The 13694-nt window shown below is 36.5% G+C and overlaps 1 protein-coding gene across 5 annotated transcripts in view; it reads right to left on the bottom strand.

Annotated features, from left to right (window-relative positions):
* Positions 1-13694, bottom strand: part of Cpeb2 (cytoplasmic polyadenylation element binding protein 2) — a 66206-nt gene that overhangs the window by 42211 nt on the left and 10301 nt on the right. For 3 of the 5 annotated variants that reach the window (XM_019210306.2, XM_010641854.3, XM_010641855.3), the window contains exons 2-4: positions 13113-13394; positions 12282-12371; positions 5220-5310 (exon numbers count right to left, since the gene is read on the bottom strand). In XM_019210306.2, coding sequence (XP_019065851.1) covers positions 5220-5310; positions 12282-12371; positions 13113-13334 — 403 coding nt within the window. In that variant the 5' untranslated portion in view covers positions 13335-13394. The remainder of the gene's footprint in view (positions 1-5219; positions 5311-12281; positions 12372-13112; positions 13395-13694) is intronic. The other 2 variants (XM_019210304.2, XM_019210305.2) reach the window with 1 other exon arrangement.

Raw genomic sequence — 13694 nt, 5'->3', positions numbered from 1 at the left:
CTATACACACTGGGTTATCTTAGGGATGAGATCCCTAAAAAGAAGTTTATTTATTATGCTTTATATACACGGTATGAACACAGCCTTTAGGTAATTGTATGCAGTATTTTTAGTGTCCTTGGCTTTAAACTATGACAAGTCACAAGAAGAGACGTGCATTTTCTCAATTGTGGCATCATGGCACTCACAATGTTTCAGATTTCGAGCATCTGGGTTTAGGAGTTTGAGATTATGGATGCTCAGTCTATAAAGGTTCCTTTTTTTCTGTACCAGGGATTGACTCAGGTCCTTGCACTTGCAAGGCAGGCGGCAGAACCTCTGAACTAAATCTCCGGCTCTATGCTCTTTTTTTCTATATTTTCATTTTTGACAAATGCAAAAAATTTGACTCTAGGAAATATGGGGGGGCTGAAGAAAAGCAAATGCAGGTGTTATGAAATGGACCCCTCTCTCAGAAGGAACAGGTAGTGCCTTTTAAGAAATGATAATTCCTTGCAAGTATATCAATAGTATTTGTTTTATTTTACACTTTGCTCTATTTTAATAGATGTATTAAACTTCCCCAATTTTTCATAGATGTGTTAGCCCTTGCTCCATTGTATGAGTTTCTCCAAAGCATGTTATTTTTCCAGTTTTTATTCTTTACTAGTGCATGTTTCCTGTATACAGTATGACATACAATACACAATCTATGAGTATGGGCCTAGGAATCTGCAAGGCTAGGCTGCTCTCAGAGGATGAGAACCTCTGTCCAGCTCAAAGGTTCTGAAGTTCCAAACTACAAGTTTTCACCAGAGGATATTAAAGAGTTATGCAGTTATTTCCTAACTCCGTACTTCAATCTCAAACTAAGAGAAAACAGAAAAGTGGAAGAAACGAATTTGGTACTACTAAAACCACTTAACACCTTACAGAAATAACTTCTTATTTTCTCAAGGGCTAGGGTCCTTAAAATAAGAAGTAGTTCTTACTTCTAGAGTTTTAGGAGTTTAGCAATCAGTACTTAATAAAAACGACCCTAAAGGGCCTGGAATTCAGCTCCGTGGTTTCAGTGCCTGCCTCACAAGTGCAAAGGCCCATGTTCGATCACAGGTACCAAAAAAAAAAAAACCGAAAAACAAACAAAAAAACAAAATGACCCTACAAATTCAATGAGTCCTACTACACAAAAGGTCCTAAAAGCATTCACTTACTTCTATGTGCACATGTACCCCCCAAATCTAACCATTATGTACTGCTAACATGTACAAATACAAATAGAATTTTTTTAAAAGGCATCTCCTAAACATTCACTGGCATAAAATAATACTCAAAATCCCTTTTCTTGAATTTCCTTTCATTGTTTGGGGTATACAGGTGAAGACAGTATGACCTGATGAGACAGCTTTTCAAGAACTGCTATAGCAGAAACTAAATTTTTGTGCTTATATATAAGGGGTGAGGATAAGCAATTTTTGGTAAAAATGCTTACACAGAAAGGCCTTTTTACAGATTGGGCCAGATGGGAGGAGAGCTTAACAATGGTCTGTGTTGTTCTTTTGAGGGGCAATGATCTGACACAAACATAAAGACATCATGGATTATTTAAAACAGGCTTACAAATCTACGACTGCAAAATTACAGTTCTGAATTGGCAAAGTGTGACTTTCTTTAACCATTTAAAAACTCCATATTTGTTCTTTCTTTGAAAACTATTTTGTCTAGAATCAAGACAGTCATCAGAAAGTAGGTGTTAACTGAAGGAAAACACTGCAGAATAAATCAAGTGGATGGGTCAGTGCCACTCCTGTGAAAGGACGCACAGCAGTGTGTCAGTGTTCGTGGTCCAGAGGAACGACAGGGCCGACTGAGCCAAGTTACACCCAGTCAGCACCAGCCAGCCCTCGGCATGCTGTGCCGAGACAGCCTCCTTTCAGTTCCTCAGACATGACAAACCTGCCAGGCTTCTGCACTGCTGATCCCTCGGTCTAGCTGACATTTTCCTCCCAGTATCTCTCCATCATTGTGTTGCTCAGGCTTCAGGTCTCAACTTCCTTTACTTGGTGTCTACATGAGGTGCTTCTCTAAGTATCTTCTACTCCCCCTCCACAGGATTTCCAACACTAGTTACACATATACTGTGCTTGTGTGAAGTTTGTCCCTCTTTCTCCATGTGAGTGTGTTTCATGAAATGTATAGCCAGGATCCGGTGGAAAGGAGGACACATTCAGTAAAGAAAGTGCATTCACCGGACCACTGTTGGCTGTTACAACGTCACATCGGTACAACTCCAACACTAGACCCCTCTAGACTACTCTGATGGGTCATAAAAACCAAAATATTAAGCACTGGAGGCTTCCTACTAAACTGTACAAACCACTGGGGTGCAGGAAAACGAAAACAAATGAGTGTAAGAGAAGATGACAGAGAGCTTCTATTAGCACAATCACTTAGTTTTCAGCTAGACCAGTAATCTGCCACTGTCTCTGCATTCCAGATATGTACTTGACTACTTCTCTCCCTGGTGACATGTTCACCCTAACTCCTTTCTCTTTTCCTTTACACTTAAAGTAGCAGTGAATGGGAATTTACAGCTCCGTAGCAGCCAGCCTCGACGAGGGCCTCCACCATCCTTGCCTGCTGTCATGCACATCTCCAAAGTAGCAGAGCTGAGCTGCACAGCTACAGGATGCTGTGGGAATGGCAGCATGAGACTTCCCAGGCTAGGTCAGAGAAGACACAGAGGCACTCGCTCACTCACACCGAGCTGTGTCACTCACAACCACGTTGTGAGAATAGTTCACCAGTCCTGTGGAGAGGCCGGTGGCAATGAACTAAGTTCTGCCAACAGCCTCCAATAACTTGCCAGCAGGTGAAGACATTATGACCTGCTGAGACAGAGCTTTTCAAGAACTGTTATATAAACTATACTTCTCATAGTTTTCAAGTCAATTTTTATGAGCTGAAACTAAATTTTTGTCCTTATACATTACAGGTGAGGATAAGCAATTTTTGCCTTTGAGTGAGCCTTCATGGAAAGGAGCCCTCCAGCCCAGTCAAGCTTTCAGCTGGATGCAGACTTGGCCAGTTGACTGCCAGCTCAGGAAAGCTCCTCAGTCAAACTGCTACCGAATTCCAACCCACAGAACACATGTGAGATGGTAAATGCTTACTGTTGATTTAAGCTGTGGAATTTTGGGGGAATTTGTTTTGCAGCAGCAAATAACTGACAAGTATTACTTCTCTTTACTCAAGCTCACACAGCTTTCTACAAATGCTTACATTAATATAAAGACACAAGAAACTCATTCTTAAAACTGACTCACAACTCAGTTCTCTTTTTTCATCAAAGCCCATGAGAAAGATAAAGGAAATGGCTGGTTTTTAAAACATATTTTGAAAAGTAAAATAAGGTTTATTTTATTCTGGGGAAGAAATTTTTTTTTCTGAAAGGGAAGAAAATATGAGAAACAGATTGGATGCAAGTGAAGTCCTACCCCAAAGATACACGGGATGGGAGAAGGACAAACAAATTCATGGATTAACCTGGTTGCTTTTTTCCATTTGCCACTGTTCTCCTTTGGCATAATCCACTGAGATCAAGCCCAAAGGAAAGGTGGCGGGGGAGAAAGGAGGAGAAAAAAATATACACACAAACATATATAAAATATGGTACTACAACAAGCAGTGGCATTTGTACTAGTAAGAAAAGGGAAAAAACTTTTAAGTGGCAGCACTCAGGTGTGAAGATAATTTTAGATGAATATATGCTGGGAATTTGAAGACGCTCCAGTCTTATTCCTTTATGTGGAGGTTTCTCAGATTTTTTTTTCTTTTCTTTTGACTTTGCTATAATACACATGGAATGAAAAAATATGTCAATAAGAAAAACAAAGTTGTCACCATGATGCTTTTTCTTTTCTTTTTTTATTTTGGTACCAGAGATCAAACTTGGGACCCTGAACTTGCAAAGCAGGCAGCAGAACCACTGAGCTAAATCCCGGCCCCATGGTGCTTCAAGTTGCTGGTGAGTACATTTTTCCTTTGCCCACAGCCAATGGTAATTTTTCTAACAAAAAAAAAGGTTTGAATTCACTTCAGAATTAAATAAAAATTACTCTTTTCCTTCTGCTGTTTCCGTTCCCTTTTTCAGGTCCCCTCTCTAGATTATCCTTCACTTTAATAATTACTCAGTCCAGGAAGAAGAAAAACTGAGCAGCGATTAGTATCCAAATTAATTCATATTGCAGTAGTCAGTATCCAAAAAAGTCTTTGAAAGAAAGACTGGGTGAAACAAAAATTAAAAAATTTTCATTATCCACCAGCAACAATTAATAATCTTAATTTATCTTGTACTAGAATTTCTAAGAATTTTCTTTCTGGACAAGGAGATAAACAGAAGAAATTCATCATAAGTTGTCAGAGTCCATTCTTAAAACAGCGGCTCCCAGACACACACCACTGGCACTGTCAGCACTACAGCCAGCAGAATGAGACCACACAGAGATTCTGAAAACCTAAGCTCAGTTTTGGATAGAATAAAAAAGCCTGAACTATAACTGTATGAATTTATAAGGGGAATTATCATTAACCACCGACTGTAACCACTCAGCTTCTCAAGCTTCTTAAAATAAAAGAATCAGAGCGAGAAGGAAGTTTTTTACAAGTGAAATCAAGAAAACAAAGGAGTTAGATATCTGATCACGGTTACCAATTCAGCTGCATAACACCTTGATGCCAATATGGAATTCTAGAATTTGCAGGCTGAATCATTTAAGAGAATTCTTAAAGGGATTTATAGAATTAAAAGTGAAGAAAGTTTATAAAGCAATTCATGGTTTTGATTCTTGAGAAGTTCTGAGCCAGAAACAATCTGTTAAGCTATTCCCAAATTCCTGATCCCCTGAAATGGTGTAAGGCAATATTTATTATTGTTTAAGCTGCTAAGTTTTAGGATGATTTGCTCTGTAGCAGTAGATAACTAATTTTCTCTTTCCTCAAGTTGATATAGTTTGCTAGATTTTCACATTAACATAAAGGGCAATAAGAAATATTATATAAAGAAATGTAAAATTATTGTTTTTTGATCTGTGTACAGAATATGTACATAAGAAACAAGTAAATTTCTTCAGATAACTATTAGTTGACACAGGTGCTATTTAGTGTTTACTTTTCTATTACAACTGGTAAGATAAGCAGACAGGTTGGAATATATGTAAAATTGTTTTAAAGTCACCTACCCTTAAGTGGATCATGCTCTGCTCTCATAATATCGATAAGGGAATTTTCCAAAGAGTGCATATTCAAACTGTCATACATTCTACTTCGATCCTGGAAGAAAAGAGAAAGACTCATCTAAATGTACTATCTAAATTATCTTATATAATAGGACATCTGATTGATTTGATATTACTAATCAATTTGTATTCCAAGAAAGCACCAACAACTGAGGATCACCGGAGCTACATCTTTTACCAGGGACAATGTTTTCAATACATTTATCTCTGAAATACAGTATCAAAAGTAATCTCATTTCATTGGCAATATTAGTGAAATATAGTAAGGTATTTTCGTTTTCTATAAAGATTCTTGAAATTTTATACAGACAAAGCATATATGTTATTTATTTAAATTCTATATTTTTCTCTCATATCTAGAAAGACAGACACTGGCATTTGGAGAGTAAATCTCTAAGGGGAAAGAATTTAATTCCATAATTGCACCATACTTTAAACATCTATCAGACACTTTATGTCATTTGACTGAGTCATCTGAATTTCCTAACAATGAATGCATAAATATCTTATATAGTAAAGATCAAAAACACGAATACTAATATCAGAACAAAGTCCAATGCTTCAAATATTTATATTCACATCTCTGTCCACAAAATGTTCCCACGTGGGTCTCTGCTGCAGTCCTCCCTCCCCCACCTCCTGCAGAAGAGGGCAGGTAGAGGAGGGAGCAGTGAAAGCACTCTCAGCTCACTAAGTTTTCTGCTTCACTAAGTCTCAGAAGTTTCTTTGAATTGCCAGAAGCCATTTATTCAGCCCTTTAATTTGCTTATGACAAAGAATTCGATTATTTACTGCCCACGAACCTACACTGCATTCTGTTCAACACATACTCAATGTACGTGAGAAAATATACATGAAAAGCTAATACAGCGAGGTGTGGCCCATGCCCTCTAAAGAGCCTGCAATCTTTTCCCAAATAGGTCAGTGCTAGTCCCACACCCATGGCATGGGTGTGCTTGCATGCACATTTAAATAAATGTACACGATGGGGAGAAAGGACAAGCCTTTTGAATTCACAAATGATTACCACTGGAAACAGAAAGGGAGGAAACAGAAAATTAAATGGGTAAAAAGTCAGCACAGAAATCAAAACAAAGCACTTCTTAACATGGGCCCATGTGCTTCAAAAGCATCAGTCACTGGAATTATATTCACTGTACTATTCCAGTGGGTATATGTATATATATTTTTTTTTCGAGAGGAAAAGTTTTCGTAAGTTTTCTAAAGGGTTCACAATCCAGAAGATTCAGAACCAGTTCTTTGGAAGGCTGAAAAAAACCTAAGAAATTTTCCTGAGAATATGCTCATTTATTGATTCTAGTGTGATGTTTCAATTAGGATTATAAGCCTTATAAAGCTAGGGTGCCTGAATCAGTATTGTAGACTAAACAAGGTGCTGTCAAGGAATTAAAAAGGATGAAAAGTAACACTGAATGATGGAAAGAATGGTGGACAGAGCTGCGCCTGGTGGTGCACCCTTGCAATCCAGCACTTGGGAGGCTGAAACAGGAGGACCACAAGTTTGAGGCCAGCCTGGGCCACATAGTGAGTTTAAGGCTGAACTACATAGGGAAACCTTGTCTCAAAAAAAAAAAAAAATGCTAGGCAGAAGGCTCTTATTCCATCTTTATCACCAGTTAACTATGAGTTTCCTTGACTGATTTTTACTGAAAGACCCTTGAAGAATTATATACTTATCAATAACAAGAGTAACTTGCTCTATTATAGCTTCTTGGTTCTCTGAGCATGCTTCAGAGTTATGTGGACTGGACATCCAGTAAACACAATTACAGAGACATATAACTGACTTTGATCCTGCAGACATGGAGTAGTGCCAGAGTTCCCAGGTGACGCTGCTGCTGCTGGCCTGCAGACCACACTGCGGACCAAACTGGGCTTCCTGAGGCTCTAAGTGTGGACCCTCTTTGGGCTCTGGTCTCACCTTCTGCAAAATAACCCCTCTCACACTAGAGGGTGCCCCAAGCTACTCTAAAAATTACAGAAAGATTCAAAGCACTAGAACAATAAATGAAATACAGTTTAACTAGAAAAGAGGATGGCTTTGCACTAAAATGACCTACCATTTTAGGAATATTCCCATCTTCTCTGTGTCCACTATACTGTGTTCAACTAATGGGATTTTCCAGTATTTCCCAGTAAACTTCTAAATTGTTTAAGGCTAGGAACCTTCTGAACATAGAACACAGCTAGCTCAAAATGTCTATTATATGACTACTTTATTTCTACCATAAAATACTTTGTAAAACTGTGTAAGTTGAGTTCTAACAGGGCAATGACTATACTTTTAAAATGGTAATTATAAAGGACTATGAAGTTTCTGAAAATCCTCCCGAGAATAGAAAGCCAAATGTTAACTAAGCTGAGAAAAGCACTGGATATTAATGTGGCCTCGGTATCAACCGCAAATTTCCAATCACTAAAGAGAAGACTATCATTACATTCAAAGTGCCAAGATATATTTAAAATGGAATTATAAACAGTCATGATAAAAATGTTCACATTGATTAAGCAAAAGCAAAGCCTCTGAAGGTATAATGTATTACGTAGGTTCTAAGAATATATTATAAATGCTTTATAAACTATATTCCACTTACCCTACATTCTTGGAAATAATATGAAGAGTGCGTATTACACTTCAGAACTATCTTTTCAGGCTCATGATTCTGAAGAGAATTATTCTATGCTCATCTTTTTCAATCTAGGACCTTAATATCACCCAACTGGTATTTCTCAAAGGACTTTCTTTTTCTGGGGAGGGCAGGATGCACCTTCCCTTTTCACTGCAAGGAGCATCTAACCTTGCTCTACAGTGCAATAAACTTATTGAAGAAATTCTATCTATACTATCAATGGGCCATGGACAATATCTAAGGTCTGAAAGGGAAAACTCTTGAGTTTTGTTGAAGCTATCCAACAAATACCAGTCATCACTGTATAATCAACTCAGAATGGTTACTCAAAAAAGTTGCTTGTACTAACTTTAAATACCTTTGTGTCCAAATGAATCTGAGATGGACATTGCTAAGGTCCCAATTTTCACTCTTATCTCAGATCTTTGAATGCTCCTACTTTAAGAAGACAGAAAAGCTATTTTACCTATGACCTTAGTTATACTTTCTTAAATATCAGCTGTATCCCATATGATTTTTAAAGCAAAAAACATAAAAAGCCTAGAGCCAACAAGTCATAATATCTTAAAATCACCTTCTGAATTTAATAAAATTTATAGGCATGTACACAAATAATGCCATTAAGTAATTTTAGGGGATCGAATTCTGACTAAGAAAACAGAAATAAATCTGGCTATAAAACAATTATGCATTCTGCTGAAATAAGAATATATGAAGACTGCCATGGTTTAAAAACTAAACAGAAGTCCTTTGACACCTTTAAAGGAACCATGAGCACACCATTACTGACCTGTATTAATATGGACTATCATGAGAATGTTTCTTACACTAATTGTATTTCAAGTACAATTAAAGAATTGAACACAGGAAAGGAACATAAGAAAGCACCCACTACTCAAGCATGCATATAAGGGCTATTTTCTTTCTTTTCAGTGTACAAGTCTGAAAACTTATGTTCCCCAAGTTCATGTGGTTGAAGAAGCACAACCTATAGAGTGCCTTCTTAGATAAAACTACTGAAACTGGGCCACTGTTACTTCCTTTTATGTCAGGTGATATTACACAACTAGATGTCCCCCAAAGGCCTCATGTGCTCATAGGCAGGGCTGTTGGAAGGTGACAGAATCCTGGTGGCTTATAGCAGACTTGCTGTCAGGGGTCTGGTGGGAAGATGCCACCCAAGCGGGGTCTGGGACCTGACCCAGAAGGTTGTGTGGCCTTTCCAGCTCCGTGTCGCTCCGCTATCTGGATGCCATGACCTGAGCAACTTTCTTCTGCCTGGCCCTTCCACTGTGCTGATCCTGTGCTTCAGCCTGAAATCCTGAAACTGTGAGCCAAAATAAACCTCTCCTCCTTTAAGCTGTGCACGTCAGGCATTGGGCACTGTGTTTCAGGGACAAGACAGTGACTAACACACGTAAATTAAGACTCAAATGATATACTTATCTGAAAGATCTCCAAAATGTGATTTACCACAATATTGTAATAGCTTGTATATTAAGTATTTGCAGAAAATATCTCTGATTAATTCAAGGTAGTTTGTGTGATACAGAGCAAAACTCTAGAACTGAATTTTTTGCTGATCCCCCAATTGGTGACAGGCAAATACACATACAGGATTTATACACTGTATTATAGTTGCTTGATGTTGCTCTGTTTACAGTAAACTTCTGAGCCATATATAAATTTGTGAATAATAACCTCAGTTAAAAGGGCATTTACTTTGATTTAAAATATAAATATTAATGAATAAAAGTACTGCAACCTTAACATATGATTAAAAATTCTGTTAGAGTAACTTAGAAATCATATTTTTAAGTATGATTTCCTGCAAGAGCAACTAGCTAATGCTGTTTCAAAGTAAATTCTCAGTCTAAAATAAATTAACAAATATCCGATAATCACTTTAAAGTCAGAAATGTGTGTACAAACTTACATTTGCTTTTTAAAAGTTCTACATTTGAAGATTTTCCATTAATCTTATTTAAAATAAGAAATTCCAACTATAAAGTTTTACTTAGATAAAGTTAATCTATCAAACTATTTCTTTTCCATTTATTGAATTCAGTTACATGTTCAGATCTCCATATTGCTTAAGGCTGGAAGTATCCAAACATAAGACTTAAAATTTCCCTCCTATAAACTAATATATTCTATACCTAATTAATTTGAGAAAAAGGGGAAAAGTTAAATGGTTTAAAATACTGCATTTGTTAACAAAGTTACAAGTATTAAAAGGTCAGAAATGAAAATGATCTCAGATATTTGAGTGCTCATTTTTGATAATTTCAATTTTAAATTTAGTTTTGCTTTAAAATGTTTGTGATTCAACATTATAAATACTAATTCAGTTTGTAGCAGCTGCTACTGTATTTTTAAGAATCTCAACTTCAAATACCTCAACCTTTTATGGAACGATGGAAACACAGAACAAATTTTATATAAGAACCCTGAAGGGACTTAAAAGAGATGATGCCATTCCTTTTAAGACTAGCAAGAAGGTCACAGACTGCTACTTCTGCTGCCTGACATCACTGCCTTATAGCTTCCCTGCAAGAACCCATGCCTGGATAATCTAAAAACAAAAAACCAGAGGGTTAGGATGAGGGAGTAAAGGAGAGAAACACAGAAACAGGGTGAAACAGTACAAAAGTATAAAAGCTGGCGAACAAGGCCAACACTTGACCTAGTTCAAGGTTCTCCTCTTAGAAGTAAGGAAACCATGACCCAGTGAGATCATCTGGTCTCATTCCACGTCATAGATTTCGAGAGGAAGAGGAAGAAGATCTAAGTTGCAGACCTTCCCCTTGAGTTAGTTCACTTTCCACTGCTGTCTTCAATTTCATCTCATTGCACCTATGCCTAAGAGTCCACAGGAAATGTTAGTATTTCAATGGTCTACCAAAATGCATCCGTAAGCACCAAAATCCTTCACCTTAAAATAAACTTACAGAAAACCACAGATCTGATCAAAGAGGAGTTATGACTGAAGTTAAACTAGGAGGACAGGTATTCTTGTCGGGTGGCTATTCCAGAGGCCAGTTTGAAAACTCCTTTTGTTATGACCTCTGTCTAATCTCTAGCTAAACTCTATCAATTAAAAATATTTCAATAATCTAATTGCTCAGCATCTGGCCCTGCCCCCGGGCCCCAGACATATCCTATTGCTTTTGCGTGCACACACACACACACACACACACACAGAATAATCATGCCCTTTTTGCCACTTTCAAAATAATTACAATGATTTTTCTTTCCTAATATACAATCTCCTTGACATTTCAGTATTTAATTTGAACAATATAAAAGGGTTACCATAAATAAAATGTCACTAAGAAAAGTTAGCTGGATCAGAGTGAAAAAAATAGTAGAAATAGCTTAGTAGTTAACATACTAATAAGATAAAAAATGCCAATTACACAAGATAACTCCTATTTCTTAGTGGAGACACTGGAAGGACAATGGTGCCACACAGGCAGGATTTGTCTAAAATAAGTGCTAAGGGTTGATTACTGAAGTTTGGGCTAATCTTCTACATCAGAATGTTCACAAATGTATTATTAATCTGCTTACATAGTCTATTTTTAAAATTATCTCTTGCTGTTAAATTGACTGAGAAAGAGCCTTAGCTGAGGATAACAGTTTCATTCACTTAACTCACAGAATGTTAAGTCTAAACTCAAACTTGGCTTCTCTAAGACTTCTCATAGGTAAAGACTGAGTTTTGAATGTGCTATAATAATCCTCATCACCTGCCACCCAGTAAACATTCAAATTCAGTCCACAAGAAGATAGATAGCATTTTGCAACTACAAGGCTCTTAAAGATACATGATTTGAAGGCTGAAAGCATAATAATAAAATTTAGAATAAATAAATACTATACTCCAAAGTTTTTACAGAAGTAAAATAATAAACTTAAGACAGGGCTTTTAAAAATATATATTTCAAGACAAATACAGAAGATTTCAAGACAAAAACTCACTGGAAAGTTCTGTAAAACATGATCTTAAATAAACATATGACTTTGTACCTAATTGCAAATTATTCTGAAAGGAGATAAATCTGTTTAGTTTGACTGATGTTTAAAGTCAGGTGCTCTTGGGTATATGATTAAGTCTTCTTTTCAAAAATATTATAGTTTAAAATTATAAAATTACAAATGATTTAAATTTGAAAATGACTTTTTATATCAAATAGTGCAAATCAGGTGATCTTTTAAAAATAAATTGCTTTAATGCCCATTGACATATGCTCAAATAGATATAATTGAATTGTTAATGATCAATCCTACTCATAATGTAAATACTAAACTCCTAGCCAAAATCCTGAAAAATACACACTGTGCAGCCTACCTGGTCTATTCTGGATGTTCCGGCTGCAGTGCACCAACTATCTTGGAGTGAATCTGAGCCCCAAGCTGGCAACTGCAAACTAGATCTCACCTTCAATAGCATAGAAGTTTTCATCAGAAATGAGCAGTTCTCCTCCCCATACCAACCACCCACCAAGAAAAACAATCAAAGTTCTTCCTGTCTTAAATCTCTGTTGTCTCCTTTACAAGTTTTAGGGAAAATAAAATTTCATTTGAAATAGTCATAAGGGGACCTCAAAAAATTATTAACAGGCCTGAAAATAATATCTAATCTCTTTAGGTATTAGGCCACATTTGCACAAATACAGTCATCAAAGCAGTGAAGCCAAATTTGAATTCGATATATAAAAGCCTTAATATTTTAACATTACTCTGCCAAAATCACAGTTGTACCAAACAAATTCTAATATACAGACAGCTCATCATTGAAAAATTTTTGAGTATTACAGTTATATAATATTTTAGCTTAGCTATATTTTAGGAAAAACAAATTTTGATTGTCTGCTAGAGATTAATAAAAGTAGACATTTTTAAGAAGCTGCTAATTAAAAGCTTCCATCTATATTTAAGAAAAATAAAAGGTTTCTCTACATTTTTAGAAAGCTTGTTTTCAAAGCTTATTCTGCATTGTGTTATTTTTTACACTCAATTCTTCCTGTGTATTTTATCTGTTGATAATTAAAATATATTCTTAAAAAGTAGAACCATATTTTTTCATTAATTTTACTATATTGCTATCTGCTGCCACCACCCAACTTTCTAGTTTGAAAGGTTAACATTAGAAATAAAGCCATTTACATACCATTCTTACCTGTAAGGGTAAGAGTGTATTACTATTGTTGTCTGTTCTGAACACATTATCTTCAATCCAAGACTTTGGAGTCAATGATGGAGTAGAGCGGGTAAATTTCGGTGGTGCTATGACATTACCAGAAAAGGGTTTCTTCAGTGGAGATATCTGGTTCATAGTTCCTGGAATCCCCATGTTTCCAGCTCTCCGATGATCTCTGCCGTGCATCGCTCCCCAGGACATGCTTCCTGTGCCCCAGCCACTGCTCTGGTGGTTGCTCCAAGGAGACTGCTTCAGAAGAGGCTGCGGAGAAAAGAGCTGTTTCAGTTACAGGCTCTAACGAGTTTAAAATTCAAATTCAACTTGTACACCTTAGCTAAAAATGTATGCAATTATTAAAAAATGAAATACATAAAAGCGAGAGAATATTGTAAGTAGCTTACAAACAGTCACAGGCAAGACCTTCCTATTTGAAATCATATTTGTTAAATACTGGACAAACTTTCATCTTCTTAATATATTTCACAGAGATAGAACCATGCAATTACTTTTTTCATACAGAGAGAACTATAGATATGGTAAAAATAAAGATTTTGTGTGTGT

This window comes from Fukomys damarensis, unplaced genomic scaffold (genome assembly GCF_012274545.1).
Source record: "Fukomys damarensis isolate Sample0158 unplaced genomic scaffold, DMR_v1.0_HiC HiC_scaffold_35, whole genome shotgun sequence".
NCBI lineage: Eukaryota > Metazoa > Chordata > Mammalia > Rodentia > Bathyergidae > Fukomys > Fukomys damarensis.
This window is presented reverse-complemented; position numbering and strand designations above follow the sequence as displayed.